Source organism: Cyanistes caeruleus, chromosome 2 (genome assembly GCF_971803275.1).
Source record: "Cyanistes caeruleus chromosome 2, bCyaCae1.hap1.1, whole genome shotgun sequence".
NCBI classification, from domain to species: domain Eukaryota; kingdom Metazoa; phylum Chordata; class Aves; order Passeriformes; family Paridae; genus Cyanistes; species Cyanistes caeruleus.
The window spans coordinates 119,512,978-119,538,127 of NC_141702.1; the positions used below are offsets into that span (position 1 = coordinate 119,512,978).

Genomic DNA, 25,150 nt, shown 5'->3' on the forward strand with positions numbered 1-25,150 from the left:
AGACAGTAAAATAAATCAAAGGTTGCAGCTGAATCACTGAACTGTTACCAGCTGAGGAGCAAATACTTGTTACTGGGAGCAGCTGCTACTACCCTATAAAAGTTTTATATTCTACACATTTCAGACCCCAAAACAGGGCTGACTATAGTTTTAAAAGGCAGATACCCCTATTTATATAAACAATTACCACTCTTCTACTTTAACACTGGCATTTTTCAAGCCAGTTGCAACTTGTGCAGGTAGCTGTATGAATTAAACGCCACACTCTGAATTCTTTACTAACTTTTCTTTCAACAAGGCAGCAACATGTAAGTATTGCTATAGTAAGTGCTGATGGGATTTTTAACTGGGTCCTGACTATAAATAATATTTTTATCAGCCTCAGATACTTTTTATTGCTGTTTTCATCCTTCATTTTATGTGTCATATCTCCTCTCATCGGGAGGACCTATACCAAGGTGTAATTCTTACTTCATACCCCAAAAAATAATACAGATTCTTTTCCCGAGCAAAGAAAAAAAAATAATAAAAAAATTAATGCAAACATTTAGGGATTCCAGGGAGTCATTTTGAGGAAATAAGTATTTGCATTCAGTGTAAAATTTAAAGCCTCCATACAAAGGGCTTCACCCAGCCCTGGTGAAACCAGTGACATTTGTCACAGCAAGAGGATGGAGCCAAACACACTGGAAATGGATCAAGGACATGGCATGGGTTGACAAACTGCTCCATCATTGGTTTTTAATTTAAACTTAGACCTTCTTTATAAGGCAAGTGGGTGAGAACAGTAAAACCCAGCCCCCATATCAATCACCACATCCACACAGTTCCCAACTCCTATTTATAGTTTTGCTTTGAAAGTGAGGAGAAAAATGCAAAGCATCATGCCAAAGGGGAACAGCCATGATCCACAGGACTGAGCTGCAAGGCTGCTGCTTTATTTCAAGCATGCTGTCCACCACGCTCAGCAATGCTGCAAGTTCAAACTTCAGCAATATCCCACTTTTAACAAGATTTCAAAGGCTTTTTCCTGGTTTCTCAGAGAACAAAGATAAAAAGGATTCAGTGGCCAAGATGCTTTAATGATGGACATGGTGTGATCAAGCAAACCTCTCCTGTCTTTCTCCACTATCTGGACCTTGCTGCTTGGCACCTGCAGCAGCTTAGAGGCTCCCATAGCTTTGCTCTTTCTTAGAGCGGCTCTATGAACACTCTTGCTTTTGCTTCTCTTACTTAAAGATGCCTCTTAAAAATTAACACACTAAGTCAAAAAAAAAAAGCCCAAGTAACCACTAAATAGCTATTTCAAAATGTCACATCCACAGCTAAACAATCACAAGTAGCAGTTCAGCTTGGGACTTGAAGAGCTCCAGATTCATCTTTTTGGACTGATTTTGTGCCATCGCCCAACACACACCACAGATCAGTTACACTTTGCCCTTCAATCACTCAAGGATTTCAGGGCCTTGGGACATTTCAGACTTTCTTGTATTCCTTGGTATGTACCACAATTCCCATCCAAAGCATTTAAAATTAGAGCTTTGGCTCCTCACAGCCAACAAAGAACTACATGGCCTCTCAGGGTGACACAGAGGACCCCTGAGCAGTGCTCAGCCCTCAAATGGAATTTTTGGAGTGTTTCCTAAACTCTAAATCTTTTTAACTTGGGCACCCAAAAACTGACTTGACAGAGAGCAAGCACACATATCAGAAAGTTTTGCTCCTTGCACATGATGCTCACTTACATTTTTTACACCACAGGTTAAAGCTGTAGTGTTAGAACTGGTACTAATTCAGTTTACAAAACAGGAATCTAAACATTACCCTACACACAGAGTGCTCTCAACTCCTTCGTTAAAGGCACAGCACTGAAAGATCAGAATTGACAGAAATGCCTGGAAAGGCTTAAAAATCGCACCTCTAGGTGCTCCCCTGTAATCCATTAATTTAGGGTCTCTTCAACCCCTCTCCACTCCCATTGCACACAAAAAGGGAAGAACACTCTCCGTTAGTAAACTCTGTAAAATTTACTATTTCTGTAGATTTATCTCTTCGCTTCAAATAAAAAAAATACTTTACGCGCCAATCACTCACCTACACAAATTCAAAACTGCAATGAAAACCAAGCCGTTGTTTGCTATTATTCGGTAAATATTCAGGGTAGCCTTGGAAGTTTCCGAGCGAGCCACGGAGGAGTTGCGTGGGCAGAAGCTGCGCCCTGCAGGCACCACCAGGAAACAGCAGAACGGGGCTGCAGCACAGCCCGTGCTCAGCTCACCAGTGCCACCGTACGCCAGAGGGTTATTTTCAGTAAAGACACACCAAATAACACTTTTTAGGGTTTTTCTCTGTCCAGAGAGCCTCCTCCTGCACGGTGTATTCTCAATTCCTGTACTACAGAAAAGCCAGGGCATGGTGAAGTCTCCCCGAGGAAAGGGCTAGACTCTGGAACCAAAATGTGATGCTTTTTACTGCTTTGAAGCAATTCAGTGGACTGGCTGGAAAAAAAAAAATTAACTCTCACTGTGGAGTCCATCCCCCTGATTTTCTGGTGAAGCCAGTGTTCCTGTTTCTTCCCTCTGTCCAGAGCTGGAGCAGCCCCCAACACACACCTGACCCCCAGCTCAACACCCACTGCCAAAGCATATTAACCACTTCAAATGAAGCACATTTACTTCAAAGAAGTGCTGCAAATAAAAGAAACACTTGCAGAATCTCACATGCTACAACAAACAGGTTTATGTATTTAATAAGTAAATATATACAAGCAGAACTTCCACATACTTGTCCCCCTGACCTGGAATGTTCCTGGGGAGTTGGTGAAATAGAAAGCAGCTCAATAAAGAGGTATAAAATACAAAGGTTGCACCTTTAAAAGGACAGAGTTGGTTAAAGAGAAGAGTTTTTCTTTCATTAGATGGAAACGTATGTTACAATCTTGCAGCACGTGTACATAATTATTTCTGCACAAGTAAATTCAAGTGGATCTAAGTGTCAAGGAATCCAAACTCACAGCTCCCAGGAACCAGTACAGCTCTAATTCAGTACCTGGTCAAGGCCATTAAAAACTCCTAGAAAGGAGGATGACACAGAGTCTCTGTTTCCAAGCAATATAGAGGGATTTCTCTCAGAATCTATAACCACTGACCACTACCCTGCAGAGCTGCCCTTGCCAGCTCACAGAGCAGGTTTGAGTCAAATCCCCTACACAGCTACAAGGTCTCTGCAGCTGAATACAGAAGTTTCCACTACTGTGGAAAGCACCTCAGTTGTAGAGGCTGCTCCCAACCTTTGCATCTGCTGAGCTTGTTTTTACCTGCCAGAAGTTCCAATTGCCCAGGTCTGGATTTTCCCTTCATGTGAAACACCTAAAAGCTGGCCTTTGGAAGCACATTGCATCCCACACACCAAGGCAGACTCAGTTGAACACGGTTTGCTGAGTATAAGATGCATTTACTCTCAACTTAAGATAATAAATGGGGCAAAAGAGAGCTCAAGAGAACATGAAGGAGTTGACACCACTAGTTCAAATAAGAAGCTTATCTTCTCTTTATTGTTATGCTTCTGTTGGCCCCTATCACAAGGGGGAAAAAAAAAAAAAAACCCAAAACCTAACATTTTTCCTAAGGCCCTTCACTAAGTTTAGGTTTCACATCACTAGAAACAACAACTGAACTTATTTCAAGATTTCCCCCTCAAAAGGAAAAAAGATGATACCTCATGGGTCTATTACACTGTGGGTACGGCACACAGGTTTCCTATGCACATGCACTTTGACTACTGCCATATCCAAATAAATCTTCTAGAAAATAAAAGTTTGCTATGACAATTATTCAACCTTCTCCCTTACTTACTCCTTAAAAAAGGCAAAAATAAAATTAGAAAAAAACCAACACACCCAGCTCATTTTAGAAACCACAACACTGGTTTGGGAGGGGGGATTTTCATCTTCAACTCTTTTTCATGTATGCAAGCAATCCCATAACAGAAATGGTTGTAGAAATCTCAACTTACTTGGCAGGACAGGACAGCTGGGGATGAGCACAGGCTTCAGCCTACTCACCTACATCTTCTGCTTGAATCCATTCCCAGGGAATGCTGCAATTTCCCACCTCCTGCTCAGGGAGACCAGTACAGAGCCCTCAGAAACCAAGGAAAGGACAGAGCTGCTACCCTAAAATAGGATGAGACACAGGTGCCCCAACAAGGGGCAGATGGGCAATTTGTTTAATGCAATTGCCCCACAGACATTGTGATTGCAAAGTTTATCCACATGAGTTCTCTGAAGAACACAGAGACACTCCAGTTATACCAGCTGAGGAAATCTAGCAGCACCTGAAAGCCATCACAAGAGATACAGCAGGAAATTAAATTAAGGTAGAGCTAAGCATGACAAGAATAAGGAGAGAAAACCAAGTGAAGTAGAAAATAAGTTGGTTTAAAGCCATGTAATTTCAATGGATTCTCCTAAAGCTTCTTTGGAAAGTTGGGATGAGAGATCTGTATCCTGCTAAAACAAGTTTATCAGTTCCAAAGGAGTTACTTGCTCAGGTGCAGCATCTCAGGGCCCCCAGGACTATTTAATGATGCCATAATTGCTCTTCACAGTTTGCAATAAAGCCAGAATGGGATGCCCCCACCTAGGCATACTGGAGCAGCTGTAACACTACTGGGAATCTTTCCTGGAACAGCTGCAGGTACAATTCCTTATCAGCACTGTCCTTATTGGCAATGATAGAAAAAAGAAGGAAACACATCACTGTCAGGCTGTTTGTTTGTTGGGTTTGTTTTGAATTTAAGTTCTATATTGAGCTGCTTTTATAGAGCTAGGTCTGTACAATGGGTTCCACTTTCAAATAAAATTATAAAAAATCAAATAGTAAGTGTGTAGAGCTTTATGCCATAACTATGTAAGGGGCTCAGTTTAATCTTGTTTAGCATACAGGCTTGAGCTCAGGGAAAAACAGAGCCACAAGAAGTGGAGGAGTGTATGGAAAATGCTCACAGCCTCTTTCTAGGGCAGTTGGATCCATGTTTACCCTTCCTTAAAATAGCCACACGTATTTTTTTTTATTTTTTTTAACGAGTGTCTGTAGCGCTCCAAGTGAGAGATTTACTGAGCTACAGGATGGGGATGGATAGAATTGGGTGATCAGCTACAGATGGACCCTGGCCAAAATAAATAAGTGGCTTAAGACTAAGTGGATCATAACTAATTCCCTCAAGGAACTTGGAAAAAATTTAATGCAGAAGAGCTCTCTGCTGCACCAGAGAGCTGGAGAGGAGGGGGCACAAAATAGCCAAAAGGGAGCTGCTTAAGCTGCTTCTAAATAAAACCCCTACTTTTATTAACAGCCACAGGATAAATATCAGTCGGGCCCATACAGCATAAATCATGGAATAATGTCACAGGGAGATTTTAATATGTTTATTTCAGTGTGACAGAGGCTGCTAGAAAAGGCTCAAAAACTACTGCTGCTCTCCTGAGAGCTGTAATAATGAACTTTTTTTGTGGCTTGTTTTGGGGTTTTTGTTTAAATTTCCTACAGTGGAATTAAAGAAAAAAAAAGCAAAAAATGAGAAAATTTAATGAAGTGCGAAATTAAGTGCAAATCTTTCTTAAAAAATTAACCATACCTTTTTTTTCCATTATGTTAAACATTAATTTTGTTTGCTGCCTAGTACTTTGAATGAAATCCAAGCTCTGCTATCCTTTTCCTATGACAGTGGTACAGCCATAGTTTGTTAGTCCATGACAGCGATGAAATATTCACTTACCATCTTGGTGAGTGTGAGAATAGCAATTGTAATAATTACATAAAAAGCATTCCAAACAATTGTCTGTTTGTCAGCAGCAAAGTGAATTCAATGTGAATTCAAGAGAATATGGGGAACATTTCTGCTTTGCCACCTAATATATACTTGTACCAAATAAAACTGTATCAATAAATTGTAAATCTGGATAAAATTAACAGCCCTGTTGCCCAGGCCAAATCCCAAGTTTCTGATTATTTTACTTCTCACTTTTCTGTCTTGCCAAAAAGATAAGAAACATTGGCACAAAAGAAAAATTATTGCTTCGACTGTTGGACTGTTCTCCCAGTGAATCTGGTTCCTATAAAAGCAGCTTAGACAGAAGAGTCCAGTTAAGTAAACAAGCAGTATCAAAATAGCTTTAGAAATAAAATGGTAGTAATTTATTAAGTTTTTTTATTAATTACTTGCCAAATTTAAATTGTTAAATCCAGATTGCAGATGAGTTTAAGGTGATGTGTGACATAAACATATGGGATTAAATTAATATAAATTATCTCACTGTTGGTGTGATGAGATCTCCACAATCACATTATTGTTCACTCACCTCAGTGACATAACTAATTACTAATCTATTTTGCATTGCACTGAGGAATGATTAATACAGTAACCAAAACACTGTCCCCTGATTCTGATGTCCCCCTGACATTCTGATGCACTCTGGGCATGTAAGAGCACACAAAGTTTGTGACAAATTGTCACAAAATTGTATTTGAGCTCTAGCCTTCTTGCAGAAGCCAAGTGTTCCTGGCTTCAAGGGGTGCTTTGGGGTTATTTTTGTTTTTTTTTTTTTTTGTTTTGTTTTTTTTTGTTTTTTTTTTGTTTTTTTTTGTTGGTTGGTTGGTTTGGGGGTTTTTTTGGGAGGGTGTTGTTAGCTTTGTTTTGTTGGTGTGTTTTGTTTGGCTTTTTTTTTTATTATTTTTTTCAGTGCTTTTTTTGTGGGTGCATTACAGAGCAAGGTCTGTGAGGTAAATTCATTCCAAATGCAAGTATTTTTCCCCTCATGAATTTAAGGCGGTCTCTGGGCCTGCCCCTCAGGAAGGGTGAGGAGCTTTTGGCGGTAACGTTACCGACTCTCCCGAGCGCCACCTGGGCTCCTGAGGCGGCGCCCCGGTGCAGGTGTTCTCTTCCTCGGTCCGAGGCCCCGTTCGAGAGGGTTTTCCTCAAATTCCAGCCCAGTGTGCCTCCAAGGCCGCCTCAGGCGCCGCCTCGCACCTTTTTCTGCAGCTTTTCCCCTCAGGATTCACGAGTGGCGGAGCACCCGCATTCGCGCGCTCTGCGCCGCCTGACCCTCCTCAGCCGCTATAGCGGCCGTACAGAGCCGAAACCGGCGCGGCGGCGCCTTAGCCAATCCGCTTCGCTCTTACTGCGCGGCGCCGCTCCCCCGAGCCAATCGCACGGCCGCCCTTTCCTGCAGCGGGCGCTATGGCGGCCGCCACGAGCTGCGGCCGCGCCGCGCTGGGCGCGCTGTCCCGGGATGGCGGCGGGGCTGCGGCGCGGTGGCGGCGGGTCCTGCCCCAGGGCCGTCCTGCCCTGCCCTGGGTGCCTGCCCGCGGAGCCGCGGTGGGGTCCAAGGCCGGGTCCGGGCGGGCCGTGACGGTGGAGGTGGGCGGCAGGTGAGGGGCTCTGAGGGGAGTGGGGGGGGGCGGCAGGGCAGAGCGTTGTCCCGGCTGGAGAGTAAAGCAAACGTGAGGAAAAACTGGTGCAAAACGCGGAATGTGTCGAGTTTATCCTCAGTTGGGACGTTCTTTGATGTCTGATCTTGGTGTGCGGCCAAGCCTAGTCAGCAAGAAGGGAGACCGGAGCAGTGCAGTCAGCCTTGTCATCGCTTAGTCAGGGGCATCCGGGAGCTAACGAGCCCTAAGGATGTAAAAAAATCAAGATGCTGATGGATGTCTATGTGTACGCTGCCAACTTAGTAAAATATTCGAGGCCACCAAGTTGATCAGAGGGATGGAAACCTCCCCGGTGAGGAAGGGTTTAGAGAATTGGGATTATTCAGGCTGGAGAAGAAAAGCTTTGGAGTGACCTAATTGTGGCCTTCCAGGACCTGAAGGGAGCTGCCTAGAGAGATGGAGAGACTATTTATGACATTCTGGAGGACAAGGGGGAATTGGTTAAAATTCAAAGACATGAAGTTTAGATGGGATTGTAGGGAAAAAAATCTTCCCTGTGAGATTCTGGCACAGGTTGCCCAGAGTAGCTGTGGCTGCCCCATCCCTGGAAGTGTTTAAAGCCAGGTTGGATGGGGCTTGGAGTAACCTGGGATAGTGGAGGGGTGGAACTCAATGATCTTCAGGATCCCTTCCCACCCAAACCATTCTGCGGGTCTTTAGCTGAACTGTGTTCATTATAACAGTGAAAATCACACCTACAGGTTATAAAAGCCTTGCCTAGGTGTTCCCCTGAGCATGTGAACAAGTTACCTGGGATAATTTGTACAGAAATTACTAACTAATTGTAACAGGGGGGCTGTGCTTGGGAAGGGATCAGCTCTGGATTTCTGTGTGTAAATAATGACATGGAAACTCAGGAGGGTATGCTGGACTTGTGCAGTAGTACCGAGCACCCAGCACAGCTCTGGAATAAATAATCCATATCTCACTCTCGAGTGTGTCATCATTGCTTTGTTGATCTCCATTCTCTGCCACGAAGGAGAGAATATTCTGCAGCTGTGGTGGGATGCAAGCAGCTCCCCTTGCCTGTGAGGATATTTTCCACTGGCTAAAGCCCAGCTGGAAAAGGGGATGATTCATCTTTGCCTCCAAGGCATGGATGTAACTCCTGGGGATAGCTGACGTGCTTCAAGGCTTTACTTTAAGGTAAAGGAGACAGGACACTTGAGGCTAAAGCCGTGAAATGTAAGGGGTTTTGGTCACTTTGGTTGAAAGAGTTTCAGTTTTTGCATCTAAGGAGGATTTTTATATCTCTTATGAAGCGTAGCCTTCATTCTGTGCAGCTGGGCCTACAGATGAGTGCAGAAATTGCTGGAAAACATCCATGAATTCACCATAAACTCATGTAACAGGCTGTTTCTTTCTTTTAGAAAGATGGAGCTGTCTTCTGGAAAACTTGCAAAGTTTGCTGATGGATCTGCTGTTGTTCAGGTAAAAACAAAAAATAGTCAAAATTTGTGGAGCTTCAAAATTCCTGTGTCTTAAAAGTCATTGAGCATCAGAGGCTGTGGGATATAGAGGCTCGAGTGGCAATTTAATCTCTAATGAAGGGCCAGCTGTATTTTATAGGAAAAAAATTATGTTTGAAAAGCAGTGGTGTGAAGCACAGATTTATGTGGTGGTTTTCTGCAGAGTATAATTCTTAATATATAAGAATGTCTATAAAGAATGTTTATAAAGTCTATAAAGAACGACTGGTTTGGGAATAAGTTTAAAACATTGGAAGTTATTTTCTTTTCAGATAACTTCAGTGTTTACCTGTTTTTCATAACCCAGCTAGGTGACACAGCAGTGATGGTAACAGCAGTCAGCAAAACCAAGCCCTCTCCATCTCAGTTTATGCCCTTAGTGGTAAGTACTAAAGACAGAATTAGTTTTGTATTAATCAGTGGTCAGCTTAGCAGTCACAGTCCTTAAAGAGTGGAGTTCAGGATGAGGGGAGAGTGAGGAATGCAAACAGTAGATGAGAGACTTCAGAATTGCAGTTGATGATAAAATCCAGGATCCCTGTGTGGGTGAAGGATGAGCCTTGGATGTTGTGTGTCTTGGCTTTAGTGAGATTTCCTCAAAGCCCATGTGAACTTTGCCACAACATCCAAGCCCAAATGTTGGGGTTTGGTTGTGTGGAAAACCAGTTGGATTGTGAGGCTGGAAGGGCTGGGATTGTTCAGGGTGGGAAGTAGATAATTGGGGTTGGAACTGGATGATCCCTGGGGGTCCCCTCTGAGGGTTTCTGTGGCTCTGCAGTAAATAATTAGTTGTCATTAATAATCCCTGAATCGTCTTTGGAAGGTTGACTACCGACAGAAAGCTGCTGCAGCAGGAAGAATTCCTACAAACTATCTAAGAAGAGAGCTTGGTTCCACTGATAAAGAAATTCTTACAAGCAGAGTAATAGGTAGGCCAAAACATTTTCTTTACAATGGATTTTTAAAATGTTGTCATTTTCTCATGAGTGTTGGAAAACAACAGTAATTTATAACTACTGTTTGCAGAGTAGTTTCTGTAGTAATACCAGAAAACAAACTCTTAATTTATTGTTTATCAAGACAATTGAAATTTTAATGTTATATATGTCATGCTAAATATATTAATATCTTGCTGGGTTCTCTGCCTTCTCTTTTTTTTTTCCTTTCTTTATTCCTTTTTTTTCTTCTTTTTTTCTTTTTTTTCCCCCTTTTTTTTTAAAAAAAAGCAACCAATTTTGTCCGTTTTTTGTGGGGTGGTTGCAAGACAAACTTGAATGTTAATTACTGAAACCAAACTTCTTAGAGTTCGATTTTTTCCTTTGCAGATCGGTCAATCAGACCACTCTTCCCTGCAGGCTACTTTTATGATACACAGGTAGGTCATGCTACCTTCAAAACAGAAAACTTGGATATGGCCAAGGAAAGTTTCATGATACAGGCCCTGTTTTAAGAAAAAAGCTATTTTTGTTAACATCAAGATGGGGTTTGCACTTCACAAACAAGTGTAATGTTGCTTTTTAGTCTCATTGTCTTAAATTATTTTTATTACATCCTACTTTCCAAATTTTGTTGTCAAGATACAGGAACAAAATTAAAATTTCCTCTGTACAAGAGAAGAAAGTTGCTAATAATAAATATTTTATATATGATGTGATACAATATTATCCATTTGTGGGGGTTTATTTTCAGCTTCCTATTTTAAATACCTGAAAAAATTTCCATGTGCAGCATAGGCTTGTGTAGATGTGTGGAATGTGGGGGGGTTTTGTGTCCTTAGCTTTGTGTTGACAGCTAATAAAAATGTATAGGTCAAAATTATTTATTGTCTTTTATCTTATGCCAGATCCTTTGTAATCTTTTAGCAGTAGATGGTGTCAATGATCCTGATGTTCTGGCGATTAATGGAGGTAAGAGGACTGTGAGAAATTGGTGCTTTGGTGGGATTTAATGAGATCTGTTTTTTTTCTAATCCAGATTTTTGTCTTCCTTTCAGCTTCTGCAGCACTTGCCTTGTCTGATATCCCCTGGAATGGTCCTATTGGTAAGGAAACCTTTTGAAATTATGGGTGATTTTAATGTAATGGAAGATTTGGACCACACGTGGTACTTTGCTTTTTTAACTAGAAGCTGAATCTAAACGTTAAATTTCAAGCACTGGAAATAATTTCACAATGGGTAGGATTATTGCACTTCAAAGGATTATGTCTTCTGGACTAAATGCACTTCTGGGGGGAATTACAGAAATAGTGTACTATAGAGATCAATAAATTAATTTTCTCTTAAGAGAAATATATAAATAGAAAAGCATTGTTTGGAAAATAGCTGCTTCAGAATACTTTTCCTCAAGGAGCTCAAAAAGAGATTTATTTCACTGTGAATATTTTCTCTGAAAAGATGTACCCAAGGACAAATATTGAACAAGAATCTTCCTTTCAGCTGCCTTTTTTTTTCTAGAAAACATGTGCTGAAATGACAAAAAACTCCCAGTGCACTCACAGCATTGTGTGTAATACTACTTGGTGTTATTTGCCCTACCCAGTAATAGTACCCAAAAGAAAAATAGACTAGGTAATTTTGTCTTCTAGTTTTGCTCTTAATATCCAGTCAACGTGGTGATATTTTAGAATCAGTCTGTAGCTTTAATTATTGTTAACAGCTGTGTAACTTTCAAAGTAAAGTGTTGCCTTAAAGAACTTCCTTATTACAATAATGACTTTCTGGAGTTTCTCTGCAGGTGCAGTGAGGGTAGGACTGGTGGATGGAGAGACTGTTATCAATCCAACTCGAAAAGAGATGGCCTCTAGTGCTCTAAATTTAGTTGTTGCTGGAGCTCCACAAAGCCAAGTTGGTAAGCAGATTCATTGTTGTCTGTTGAGGGCTTGGAAATCTTTGCAGATGTTTTCCTTTTCTTCAAAATGTAGATTTTTATGTAATAGAAGGAGCAAACAACAGTGATAGGTAACTTTTGGTTAAGTAATTAGATTCCCTCATATTTATGCAGTTTAATGTTCATCTGTATTTCCCCAGTTGAGTTAGATTGCTGTTGAACAACAAAACAGGAATTGACTGAATTTTTCTCTTTCCATTGGCAGTGATGTTGGAAGCAACTGCTGAGAACATCTTGCAGCAAGACTTCTGCCATGCCATCAAAGTGGGGGTGAAGCAGACCCAGCAGATCATCCAGGGCATTCAGCAGCTGGTGAAGGAGCAGGGCGTGGTCAAGAGAACTGTCCAGAAATTATTTATTGCTCCTGAAGAGATCGTGGAACTTGCAAGGAAGTAAGTTCACAATAAATAATGCAGATGGAGGAATGTTTATAAATACCAGTCTGCTGCTTTCACCAGACTGGTATTTCACTAAATACTGTTCAAATATTTAGTCCTCAAAAAAACCCCCTAATTATAGAAAGTAGTTTTTAAGCTTTGTTTTCAAAAATTCTTCCTTTTCTCCCTAAAGACTTGCTTCTAACAAGATCTATGCAGTGTTCACAGATTCAAGCCATGATAAAGTAAGTAATCAATCATTATATAATTTTTTTTTAAATTAATATCCTAATGAAACTGTAACAGGATTGAGTACTTGAAGCTTTTAGCTCTAAGCTCTGTCCCTGGAGGTGTTTTAAGGAAAGACTGGATGTGCCACGGTCTGGTTGACAAGCTGGTGCTCATAGGCTGGAATTGATGATCTCAGAGGTCTTTTCCAACCTCAGTGATACTGTAATTTAATCTTGTCTCCTCTGAATCTATTTGTAATAGTAATAATAAATTGTTCTCTTAAGTTCTTATCTACCGGAATATTAGTTTGCATTATGTGGAGGTGGAGACTCCCTTTTCCCAAGGAGTAACAAGGAAAAGGTGAGGGGAAATGGTTGAAGGTTAATCCTGAGAGATTCTGATTATGCACAAGAGCAATGTTCTCCTTGGGAAAAATTATCAGTCACTGGAATAACCTCCCCAGGGAAGCGTTGGACTCCCCAGTGTGGGACATTTCTGGGATTCAGATGGGGAGGGTGCTGGGCCATCCTGTCTAGACTGTGCTTCTGCCAAGGAAGGTTGGACCACACAACCCTTGAGGTCTCTTCCAACCTGATGATTGATTTTTGAGTTTGTCTGACAGTTCTGTTTCTTACTCCTTAAATTTTTGCAGATCTTTAAACCAGACACAGCCCCAAACCTCTGTTGTTTGGCCCTGTAGAGTTAACTGGTGCAAATCCTGTGTTCTAGATTTCGAGAGATGAGGCAATCAACAAAATAAGGCTCGAAACAGAAGAACAGCTGAAAGGTATTATTTTGTGTTAATATTTAGAGAATGCTTCAATGGAGATAGCACTGCTTAGAGTTAGAGTGTGCTCTTTGTTGGAAGCTATTTTAGTAAGAGTTCAATAAAATTAATTTCCCAACTTCAGATGCAATTTCTTTTCTATACCCAGAAAAATTTCCGGAGGCTGAGCCTTACGAAATCATGGAATCTTTCAATGTGGTTTCAAAGGATATTTTTAGAAATCTTGTGCTAAGTGAATATAGAAGGTGGGTGTGTCAAACTCCTACTGATAATATTTCTGTCAGCTTTTAATCCAAGAATATACTTGAACTGATCTCTTAATTTCTCGTTGTCACTTCAGGTGTGATGGGAGAGATTTGACTTCCCTCAGAGACATTAAATGTGAAGTGAACATGTTCAAAATGCTTCATGGATCAGCCTTATTTCAAAGAGGTCAAACACAGGTAGTGTCACTTAAACATCAGAAATGATCAGTGAATTACCAAGAGCTGAAAGATTTGGTTCTTTCATTTAAATGCCAGGTTTCCTTTTTTTTTTTTCACATTTAAATAGCAACAAGCAGAAATGGTGTGTAGGTTGGTAAGTACATTGCTGTGTAGGGCTCTGCTGAATTGTGCACGTCATGAGAAATCTTTTAAAAGCAGCTTCATTCGTAACCTGAACCAAGTAGGGAAATTTTACCCAAAAAATTGCAATAATGAGAGGATTTTTTTCCTCTTCTTTGCCAAAAGTGTCAGCTGTTGGGTGGATTGAATTAAAATCATACTTGAGATCTGGTCTTCTGTACTTTTACAGCTCCCTTTGCTGGAAGACTGCCAGCCATTAATCTGACTTCTTATTACACTGGCTTAGGGTGGCAGTTGCAAACAGTGATTTACTCCTCAGCCTTTTCCCACTAAAAATAACACCCACTGCAGGTGTGTGTGGGAAGCAGGCACAAACAACCACAAACAATCGTGGCTGAAGCTGGCCCTGTCTCTTAAATGTTTCTTAGGGAGCAAACTGCTCTTGGCTGCTACTTAAGAAGCATTAAATTAGTATTTTTAAATGGGGTTTCTTGTAAGATTGTGTGATCTTTATTATGAATGAGTTTGTGTGATGGAGAGAAAAACGTACAAGTTGTAGCTGATGGCTTCTCATTTGCTTCTGAACTTGTTCTTTTTGATTCTTCATAAACAGCAGCATTTGTGAAGGCTGGGTTTATTTTTTATTTTACCTCATTTTTATTTTAGGTTCTGTGTACAGTTACATTTGACTCTCTAGAATCAAGCGTAAAATCAGATGTTATCTCCACAGCAGTGAGGTATGTGTATCTTGGTGTTTTGGCAGTAGTAACAAGAGGGTGAGCATTTAAACACATTTGATAAAATTCCCTTGAACTTTGTTATGGATACTTTTTTAGGACTGAAAAATGTATAAAATTAGACTTTGAAGTGGCCTGTTTTCCAGAGATCATGGCAGTGGGTTTTTGTTAGGGTGACATTAATTGCAAAGCACACATTTCAAACTGGACTGTTACAAGTAACATCCAGTCTGGTTTATATATTTCATGTATTCACAAATATATTTAGTATTTGTGGAAAATTTAACTTAGGATGTAGCAAGCTGGTCCTCGAGCTTTGAACATTTTATTGCTGAGGGCTGAAGTGAAATTCATCGCCTTTAAAGCCACATTTCAGTGATGTCACCCCAATGATTTCATCCCAATGTGGGAGCTTTTGCATTTTAATGTCTCAGCTTTACTGTAGTTAAATCTTTGTTACCCTGGAAGAGTTTGTCCATATTCTCTAATTTTGGTAACTGTGAGTGATCAGCAAATGTATTGATTTGTTGGTTTTGGCTGGGTCCATTTGTAAGCATAACAATATTAGTTTGAATTACCTGTTGTGTGTAAAACATGTTTGGTTACTCCTTTTTTGACATCATCTTGTTTTTAATTAATAGTGGAATAAAAGATAAAAACTTCATGCTGCATTATGAGGTGAGACTTTTCCTGTGTTACAGCTTTCTGCATGATTCACAGAAGGGCTTGATATCTTGCTTTTAAAGGTGCAGCTGATCACTTCCAAGATTATAAATTAGCTCTAGCTTTGCTAAAATGTATTTATGCTAATTCATGCATGAATTTATATGAGCAGAAGTGCTGGTTTCCTGAAAAGCAGTAGGTAACTTGTAAATTGCCATTTTATACAGGCTTTTTAATGGCAGAACATTAAGTGAGCTCCTTCAGAACAGGTTCTTACTGAAAGCAGGATTAACCTGCGCCATTATTTTTAGTAAACTCTATTAATAATGTTCAGCTGACGTGGCACAGCAATAGTAAATAAATGCTTTTACATCTTGGATCTCTCTCAGCCTTTGGAGCTTGCCCTAAGTATTTCCTACAGGCAACAGGCAGATCTTGTTCCATTATCTCTGTGACAGAAATAACATTTCTGCTAGGTTGTTTGACAGGTTTCTTTGGAGGAAGCTTCTTGTGTTCTGTCTTAGCTACCTTGCCTCTGCTTTATTCTCTTTTGTCCTGTGGAAGTAAAACGTTTACTAAACATTACCTAAACTGGTCCTGGCTTGCAAGCCAAGTGACTGATAGAAGTCATGTGGTGGTTTGATTATTTTGTTTTTAATGTATTTTTTACCTTGAGATGCACCAAAACTTCAAAGATCTTTTTCTAAGTGTATGTTTTAAAATGGAAAAGCAGGTTAATTTTCTGTGTACACATTTTTTTGCTTCATAGTTTCCACCTTATGCAACCAATGAGATTGGCAAAGTTACTGGGATGAACAGAAGAGAACTTGGACATGGTAAGTCCAGACTAGAGAAATCCCATGCTGGAAGTTCCAATATTTTATGTTTTTTATTTATGGATCACTTAGTGGTTGTTTTGGGTTTGTTTTTTTTTAAACAGGTGCACTGGCAGAACGAGCTTTGAAACCAGTTATACCCCAGGATTTCCCATTCACAATCCGAGTTACTTCTGAAGTCTTGGAATCAAATGGTATTGGGATTTTCTTGTTTTTAATCTAGTGCTGGAAACTAAATTTGATTCTTGAAAAGGTTAGGTTTGACAAACTTGATTTATAGGCATCCTAAATAATAGATTGCTGTTTAAATGTTCTTAATAACAATTACCTGAAATATTTAAGGGTACGTGTTCATGAACAATGGACCTTTCTTGGTTTAATAAAATGGTATTTTGGGGCACTTTTATGCTACAGGATGAGGATAATAACTCTAGCTTGTATTGAGACCCATTTTTGAGTGTTTAATCCCTGTTTTTTTCCTGTAATCCCACTCCAGGGTCCTCCTCAATGGCTTCTGCGTGCGGTGGAAGTTTGGCACTAATGGATGCAGGTACAAAATGTAGCAGTTGCAAGGATAAGCTGCACATGATAATGTGTTACAGGGTCTGGAAATGAGCAAAGGCTTCAAAAATGTGGGGTTTTTACCATTCCTAGGAGTTCCAGTGTCAAATGCAGTGGCAGGTGTAGCCATAGGCCTCGTTACCAAGTGTGCTCAGGGAAAAGGGGATATTGAGGACTATCGCCTGCTGACAGACATCCTGGTGAGTGCTCCTCACATTGTTATTGTTGCTGCTTGCTGCTGAAAAATACCCCTTTGGGCCTTCTTTTGTAATCTTTTGCCCAGTCAATTCTGGAATGTGGCTCCTGGAAAAATTAGTTGTGTCTTTTCTGTTTCATCTCCCAGATTCTTCCCTTATTTTGAAAAATTTGTATGAAATGTCCAATCGTGTTTCTTATTTTTTGTGTTATTAGTTATTTAAGCATTCATAAGCTTTCTCCTTCCCATTAATGTTGTCTTTTCTCATGGGAGAAAAAGATGAATAATTTACTGGAAAATACAATATATTGGGTGGAGAATGAGCACTTGGAAGAGTGGCTGGGGAGCAAAATGTCCAGCCACTGAGAGCACAAGATCAGCTGTGGATCAGAAACTTGTCCACAAAAGCTCTTAATTTCCAAGGAGAGAAAGGAACAGAGTTAATCCTGAACAGCAAAATAAAGCTGGAAATCTCAGAATTCATTCATTTTTCTGTTGGTATAGTGGGATAGAATGACTCCAACTTGGTTTTGTCTGTACTGGCAGGGAATTGAGGATTACTATGGAGATATGGATTTCAAGATGGCAGGCACCAATAAAGGGATAACAGCACTGCAGGTATTGTGACATGAAACATCAGATCAAGTGAAACTCTCAGAGAGTATTAGAAGAGCTTTCCTGACATGTTGATGGCACTTAATTTTTCTCAGGTTGATCTCAAGCTGCCAGGAATACCAATAAAAATTGTAGTGGAAGCTATTCAGCAAGCTACAGGTAGGTCTGTTCTTGGATTTACACTCAGTTTATTATATTAAATGATAAATGCTTTTAAGTTTTATGAAACTAAATAATAAACTGTTCGTTTTTTTGTTCTCATTGTGAAAAAAACCAAGCTTCTATCTTTATGAAATGGGTTTGGCTTAATCAATAAGCTCCAAACTAACTTCAAAGTAACTTCAGCCATTGCATGATTTGGACTAAAACACATTACTTGTCTTTGTTTAAGTCCAGCAGGATAATGTTATAAAAATAACAGCAAACTTTCTCTCATTCCACATAAATTCAGCTATATTTACAAGTGAAACTTGCTGCCATCTGTATTCTGACATGTGCAGCTAAAATATTCTTGAAGCACATGAGAAGATGAAGCTACGTGGTTTAATAAGGATTTTATGAGCTGGAAAACTTCCAGCCTGACATTCTCCAGCTAGGCAGGAGACAGGTTTTGATAAGGAATGTTTTTCTACTGCATAACAAAAACTTCATATATTTATTTTAATCATATACAGAATTACTGATTTTATTATTATTATTATTCCCTCTAGCTGCAAAGAGGGAGATTTTACAAATTATGAACCAAACACTGGCAAAACCCAGACCTAACAGAAAAGAAAGTGGACCAGTTGTAGGTAATGTTATGGTGTGAATTCATAGCTTTCATAATTACCTTTTTAACAATAAACTTCTGCTTAAAAGAGCTTTTTTTTCCCTAATGATTGTTTTTTATATATTTTTGCTGTTGCCCTGTGGAGATAATTTGTGGAGGGGTTTTGGTTATTTTTGGATATTTTGGGGGGATTTTTATTGCCACGTGGGGTGGCACTTCAATTTCACCAGAAAACAGAATTTAAGTGATGTGAAGCTCTCATAAAATCAGAATTGATATAGATCAGGGTATCTGTATGGCTTCAAGTAATTTCCAGTCATCAGAGTGTACTCTGTGTCTTCATTTCTTTCAGTTCATACCTGTAATTACATCCCTGTTCTGCAAATACCACAGGTAGCTGTAAGAGATTAAAGGAATGTGCCTTTTTGTGTGATAGCTTTCAAGATGATTATATTTAGCACTTCAAAGGATTTCTAAATGTTCTTTCAGAAACTATCCACGTTCCATTATCAAAAAGATTAAGATTCGTTGGTCCTGGGGCTTATAATTTGAAGAAGCTTCAAGCTCAGACTGGTGAGACATTCTTGATCCCTGTGATAATTTATCTTCGTGTGTCTCCCTTTGTTTCAGACTTGAATGCTGAGCTGTTTCAATGCTCAGTGCAAACTGAAAATGAAAAAATTCTGATATCTGTAGAGTACAGGTAGATGCTTTGCTTTGGACCTGAAACCCTTAATGCTCTGGTGAACTTGTTTAATGCTTCTCAGGGATTAGGGTGGAGAAAAGGAGGAAAAATCTTACTTCCTTTTGGTTGAAAGCCTGTGTGGTCTGACCACAGAACTCTAGAAGGGCAAAGAATTTTACCATTGTGACTCCAAAACACTTTCATTTCTCTCAGCTATTAATGCAAGTATTATTTAAAATCTCTGGGAAATTGATTCATAACCCTCAACATTTATTCAGGATTTTTTTTTCCCCCACCCTTAAAGTATTATAAAATTAATTTTGTGTTCCTTTATGACCCACAAGTTTTTCGAGGTATTTGCAAGGAGGTGGTGACCATATGAAATTGTTCAATGCCTAAATTAAAGAAGATTAAATAATGATTAGAAGTCTTAATGAGTGTGCCAAACCATTGTGCTTGAGCAAGTCTTTACTGAGCGTGCCTTTTCTGCGCTGTGCCCCTAAGTGCTGTCCCAAATCCCCATTTTCAGGAGTGACTGTAAGTCAGCTGGATGAGGAGACATATTCTGTGTTCGCCCCCACGCCGGGGGCAATGCACGAAGCCAGGGAATTCATCGGGGAAATCTGCAAAGATGATGTAAGGACAGACTTCTGCCTTCAGCTTCTCCAGTTTGCTCTCTGTGACTTCGTGTCTTACTGGTTTCTTCTTTTTGTCTTCCACAGCAAGAAGTTAATTTGGAATTTGGGGCAATTTATACAGCCACAATTACTGAAATAAGGTATAAAAAGTGCTTTGGAGTTGAAATGGATTTACTTTCATAGCTGTATTCCTGATACCTAAATATGATGTAAAATAATCATTGGTTTTTTTGGAATGCCAAGCTTATGCTGGGGATATTGGCACCTGCACCATTTTTGATACTTTTTCAGGTGAAAATATTTTGTTTCCTGATAAAGCTGGGTTTTTTTTGCTCTTTGTTAGTTTTTGGAATGTCTCTAAATCATACAACTTAAGGCCTTTTTCGTCTGTGAATCTGAAAGTCATGGTATGAATTTGCTTTCTGCTTTTCATCACAGTATTTGTCTTGTAAAAATTATATTTTGGATAATACCTATTACTGAAATACTGCACTGCAATAAGAAATTCTCATCCACTTCCGGTTAAGGAAAAATGAGTGGACATGTTAGGATGGATAAAAGATTTTTAAGAAGGGATGAGTAACATTTTGTTCATGAGAAGTTTATGAATGCTTGCTTTGGGGACCGTATACAGAGTGAAATGTGGACTTTTCTTGATGCACTTGGAAATAACTGTGCTGTTTCCTGCTGCAGAGATTCTGGAGTGATGGTAAAACTCTACCCAAACATGACCCCAGTATTACTTCATAATTCACAGCTGGATCAAAGAAAGGTAACCCATCCTTAAACAAGTATTAAATTGGAAATTAGATTTATTTTTAACCAGTTGGCATAGCTGTAACACACTTAGTGTTGTTCCACATTTCCAGCTTAATTAGCAGCACTTTTTTTGTTCTAATTCTTCCTGCCCTGACTTCAAGCTGCAAAGAATCAACTGTGTGACTGCTGCAGTGGTTTTTACACCAAGTTCTTTGGCTCTGCAATGCTTTTTTCCATGTAATGTTCAGAAACCTGTTGTTCCTAAGGTACTGCTGAGCCACTGGGCTGAAGTGTAGCATGAAGAACCCCTGAAAGAAGGGATTTTTAGAACAAACTCTGATCATTTTCTTTCTGAAAAACACTGTTCTAGATTAAACACCCTAGTGCCCTGGGACTAGAAGTTGGACAAGAAATTCAGGTAATTATTTTTTTAACTTTAAAATGCTAATGAAATGCTGTTTGTATTTTAAAATATGGGGTTTTTTTCTAATTGTATATTTTGTGTTTATGAAGAAGATATTTTTCCATATTGGATTCCCTTTCTGTGCTAGTTCAAGGCCTGATCATTCAAATTAGATTTATTTAAAATCATATTCTTGCTATCTAGGCACCACATAATTTGACAGAAATATAGGCTAAAGGATGCCTATTTATGGCTTTTCTAGCATCAAATTGATGAAAACTCAAACCCAACCCCCCCCATCTTTTAAGGAAAATGCTGTTTCCAGCCCTTGAAGTCGCTCAGTGTGAAAGTGCTTTGTTTCCTTACCAGGTGAAATACTTTGGCCGTGATCCCACTGATGGCAGAATGAGGCTTTCACGTAAAATTCTGCAGTCCCCAGCCAGCAGCACCCTGAAAACCCTGACAGACAAAAACAGCATTGTCCTGGGAGGGGCTGTTCCACAGACATCCACCTCATCCCAGTGACAGGTAAGGCCAGCAGAGCAGCTTCAGCTGACTCAGGGCTGCACTTCAGCTCTGCCAAAGACTTGTGGCAGTCTGGGTTTGTACTGAGCAGTTACCCCTCAGTGCTGTGCAGGCACTGCTTGCCAGCTCCCTTGGAGCTTGTTGGGAGTTAACAACTGGCCCTTCACACGCTGGAGCTGGAGAAAGTGTGATGTTGTGAAATTGGTTTAAATGCCTTGACAGTCTCAGGCAGTCTGGACAGCCCCCTCTGTTCAGAACAAACTTAGTTGTTCATCTCCAGCATCTTTTCTATTTTTTAAAGAAAAAAAACCCAAATAGGGTATTGGAAGAGACGAAAAAATAAGCTGCTTTCTTGATTAGTGGAGAAGATTTCAGTCAATTAATGAAGTAGCCAAAGCTCTTCCTTAGAAGTAGTTTTCCAGCATGTATTTGACTGTCAGAACGCTTATGCCTCAACTTTTCCCAAAATTTGTGTGGGTTTTCTTGTTAGAAAGCTGCTAGAACAGGAAGGTGTCTGATGTTAAAATCAGGAGCAGTTACACAGCAAGGTTGGCAAATGCACAGTGCACCAGTGGGAACTCAAGGCAATCTCTGGCAATCTTCGAGGAATGATTGACAGCACAAAAAGAAGGGAAAATTCTGAAGAAATCTTGGTTTTAAGGAATGTTTTTGAATCTCATACCTTGATATAATGAGTTGGTTACAAAAATGTTTTCTCTTTTTCAGGAAAAAAGGTGTGATAGTTGGTGAAAGTACAAGTGACCTTTGCTAGAACCTCTACGTGTCCTCACAAGGATCTGCAGGTGGATGGTAGTGAATCATATTTATAAAATAGACACCATTTATCCTTAAAGGCAATGTAGAACTTCAAAGCCTTCAAATAGATTAAAAACTTTAAAATAAAACCAGAAACAAGCAATGCCCTCATCTTGTGTAGCAAGGTTGAGATGAGAATACAAGAACACAGAATTCTACAGACTGAGATGATACTTCAGTGCTAAAGATTATTCTCTTTTGAGTTATCCACTCAAAATAAAACTGTGAATATGGGAAGTAAGAACTGAACAAGTCTTTTGTGGGAGAAGGAATTATCCTGTACACTTGGTCAAGAGTCACACTTGGCCAAGGTTTTACTGGCTTTTCAGTGTACAAAAATGTTGAGCAAGAGATAAAGACTTCAAAGTATCACCTTTAACATGCTGGATGCTGATTTAGAATAATACATCACTGTCATGACCTGCTGTAATATCTGAGCAGAACTTGGCTGAAGCATCACCCCTTATCACCTGGGTTTGTTAGCACTGACTTTTAAAATACATCATTAAAACATTAAAATACTTTGTTTTGGACTGAACAATCGAGGTGATAAATCTTCCCCTAAACCACCGTCATTAAGGGTATCTTAATCCCTCTATAAATCATGTTGCATCAGTGAGTTCACTGATCTCTTTTAGACTTCAAAACATTTTCCAGGGGCTCACGAGAATTACTCGTTTTTCTACTGTGAGGTACAGACTTTGAAAACCAAACAGGGTCCTTCTGATGTTCACCAATATGTATGCAGAACTAATAAGAAAATCAACTTCCTACCTGATGGCAAGTGGGCTCTGAACCACCTGAAAGAAAAAACAAAGCATTGGGGAAGAGGAGAAATGGGAATGTACAATAAAAATTACTTCTTTTTTTATTCTAAGTTAAAGTATTAAAGAAGAAAGAAATGACTGGTATGCTGCTCTGTAGTTGTCTCTGTCTTTCATAATGTAAGATTGAAAAAAAGTTTGGAAAGATTGAAGAAAGATTTCCTTGGCAATCTTTTCCTCCTCTTTGAGGGCTGTGTCTTATTATTTCTTAGTAAGAATTCAGATGTCACTTCTTACTGTGACAGTTGACTGATATGTGATTGTTACATATGAATAGTGTTAATAAAATGATGTAGGTCAGTGTTAAAGTCCCTGAACAGAATCTCAGATGTTGCCATTTCTGGTAACTCTGCCTAGAAATGGAGCGCCCCAATGGAAGTGGTTTTCCCAGGTTGAGCTCCCTTTGTTGTACAGGAATTCCTGAGAGGCTGTGTTGTGGAGCTGGTCTCAGTAAAGCAGCTACTGCAGTGCTGGGGCATTGTCTGTTTGGTAGGTGATGATAAAGGAGCAGAATGACTTTAATGTTGCTGTGGCAGAACCTGTACAGTCAGCCTGGCTTTCTGCATCTGGAACCAGCTTTAGGCCCTATGGGAAGGGGCGGGGGAAGAAGACATTTGGGCAGTGGCTGGGAGGAGCAGAAAGCAGCTGCTCTTACCTGGGGAGAGAAGCTCAATGGGAGCCAAGAGTTGAGAAAGGCTGTGCTGCTCTGACCCTTCCTGGAGGGAAGGACATCCCGGGCTCTCAGGTGGGATCCGCTATGATCAGAAACCAGGTGGGTGCAAAGGGCTTGAGAAAACAAGCTCAGTCCTTTTGCAACAGATGTTTTTCTGTGTTTGAAACATGATTTATTTCTTCTTTCTTAACTGCTTAACATAATTAGCTTCTGTAATGACCTGTCTTAAATGGAGCCATTGAAAGGAATTGCCTTGGAGAGTGAAGCTGGGCAGGTGCAGCATTGCAGCAACTCCAGAAGGGCCAGAAATGCCTTTATTTGACAAGTCTGAAGTTTTCATGCAGGTGCAGAGAGTCAAGAGCTGGAGCATCTTTAAATGCCAGGAATAAATATTACAAGTGCCATCATAAAAGTATAAGAGCTGGCCTAATTGTACTTCTGGGATTTACCTGCCAGAGGGAGTGATACAGTCTTAACTTCACTCCAAGAAATTTGAAGTGATTTAGGAATAAGTTGTCTGGCTTGCTTGGGAAAACAACAAAAAAAAAGGAGCTCTCTGCTGCTCATGTTGTGACACTTGTGAGTTGCTCTGTCTGCTGTCTACCCTAATGAAATCCTTTGTTTTGGTGAAGAACAGAGAATTCTCAGCATTGATAACTTGATGGTGGTAATGGGGAAGGGTGAGCTGCTGGCAGGTGCAACACCACAGTGGAAAACGTTGCTTTGCTTTCTGTGCATCTTAAAGAGCAGATGCTTTCCTTGTCTTAGGCTGGGTTTAAATCCAGTAGATAACGTTTGGTGGGGGAAGTACTGTGTGTCTTATCCAGGTTGTGGGTACCTGTGGCAGGGTCATGCTGGGCTCTACAACAGCTGGATGCTGTTTTGGGCAAAGAGAAGCCCCACATCTGAGTGAGTGCAATCCCAGTGTGTTCTAGAGTGGTATTTCTCCACAGAGGTCATTGAGTTCATGCCTGGAGAGATCGTGGATTTGTTTTACAGCTGAAGCATGAGAAATAGTTTTTCATGCCAATTCTAATTCACATATCTCCTTTCTGTAGCTATTTGCCATAAGAATTTGCTCCAAAATACTCTGTTGTGGTTTCTTGCTGTTTTATATATTCCAAGAAGTGCTGTGTTTAATCATGAGTAGAAGTCATGCTTTTATTTTTGTGCATTTGGTTTGAAGAGCCAAAAAGCACGCACAGAAGTCGTGCAGAGGGGAGAGAGAGTTCATGAGCAGCAGATGCCCTGAGGCAGAAATATGCTGTGGCCATTGGGTTTGTGTTTCTTTTTGTGTGTTTGCTTTTTTTGAGCTTTCTCTAAGGTAGAAATATGCTCAGTGTATAAAACTTTGAGAGGAAAGGCCACTAAAATGTAGCAGGGAAGGTTTGTGTGGTACCTGACTATAAACTGGTTCATGTGACTCTCAGTCCAGGATTTTGAAACCACTTAATGTGGTCCTTTTATAGTTACTGACTCACTTATCCATAATGATGCACATGTCCCAAAGTGTGCTCCTAAACAGCTAAATATAAGTGAATACGGTAATTCTCTGAGGTGTATCTTGTATTTTCTTGCTGACTGTGTGATGAATCTTTAGAGGCCTGCTACAATGAACATCAAAGGAAAAGCTGAGACTT

General features: G+C 40.0%; 2 protein-coding genes across 31 annotated transcripts in view; one reads left to right on the forward strand and one right to left on the reverse strand.

Annotated features, from left to right (window-relative positions):
- The window catches only part of CCDC85A (coiled-coil domain containing 85A), a 218,928-nt gene extending 211,769 nt beyond the window's left edge, over window positions 1-7,159 (reverse strand). For 6 of the 27 annotated variants that reach the window (XM_086875007.1, XM_086875041.1, XM_086875037.1 and 3 more), the window contains exon 1: window positions 6,885-7,120. The gene's annotated coding sequence lies outside the window, so the exon portion shown is untranslated. Of the gene's footprint in view, window positions 1-3,316; window positions 3,429-6,884 lie in introns of those variants that run through there. The other 21 variants (XM_086875053.1, XM_086875046.1, XM_086875039.1 and 18 more) reach the window with 17 other exon arrangements.
- PNPT1 (polyribonucleotide nucleotidyltransferase 1) lies at window positions 4,607-22,924 on the forward strand. 4 transcript variants are annotated; one of them, XM_086874809.1, is made up of 29 exons: window positions 4,607-4,697; window positions 8,861-8,921; window positions 9,267-9,341; window positions 9,783-9,888; window positions 10,285-10,334; window positions 10,803-10,866; window positions 10,953-11,000; window positions 11,694-11,807; window positions 12,052-12,238; window positions 12,417-12,468; window positions 13,184-13,241; window positions 13,390-13,486; window positions 13,582-13,684; window positions 14,474-14,544; window positions 15,186-15,222; window positions 15,977-16,043; window positions 16,148-16,237; window positions 16,540-16,593; window positions 16,698-16,804; window positions 17,347-17,418; window positions 17,511-17,574; window positions 18,126-18,209; window positions 18,677-18,760; window positions 19,402-19,508; window positions 19,595-19,650; window positions 20,204-20,282; window positions 20,640-20,687; window positions 21,042-21,200; window positions 21,924-22,924. In XM_086874809.1, exons 2-28 carry the CDS (start codon window positions 8,865-8,867, stop codon window positions 21,195-21,197), a joined length of 2,187 nt encoding a protein of 728 aa, XP_086730935.1. In that variant the 5' UTR covers window positions 4,607-4,697; window positions 8,861-8,864; the 3' UTR covers window positions 21,198-21,200; window positions 21,924-22,924. The 4 variants fall into 4 exon arrangements, with proteins under 4 accessions (XP_086730935.1, XP_086730949.1, XP_086730942.1 ...); XM_086874823.1 differs by having other exon boundaries at window positions 4,643-4,697; window positions 9,232-9,341; XM_086874816.1 differs by lacking the exon at window positions 4,607-4,697 and adding an exon at window positions 7,206-7,430 and having other exon boundaries at window positions 9,232-9,341.
- The last annotated feature ends 2,226 nt before the right edge of the window (window positions 22,925-25,150 follow it).

Bases quoted from the DNA above. Each gene is read 5' to 3' on its own strand.
- PNPT1 (XM_086874800.1), top strand. From the start codon at position 7,240: ATGGCGGCCGCCACGAGCTGCGGCCGCGCCGCGCTGGGCGCGCTGTCC. The intron at 12,239-12,416 runs GTAAGTTCACAA...TTCTCCCTAAAG, and splicing joins ATCGTGGAACTTGCAAGGAA to ACTTGCTTCTAACAAGATCT. The intron at 18,761-19,401 runs GTGAGACATTCT...CCCCATTTTCAG, and splicing joins GAAGCTTCAAGCTCAGACTG to GAGTGACTGTAAGTCAGCTG.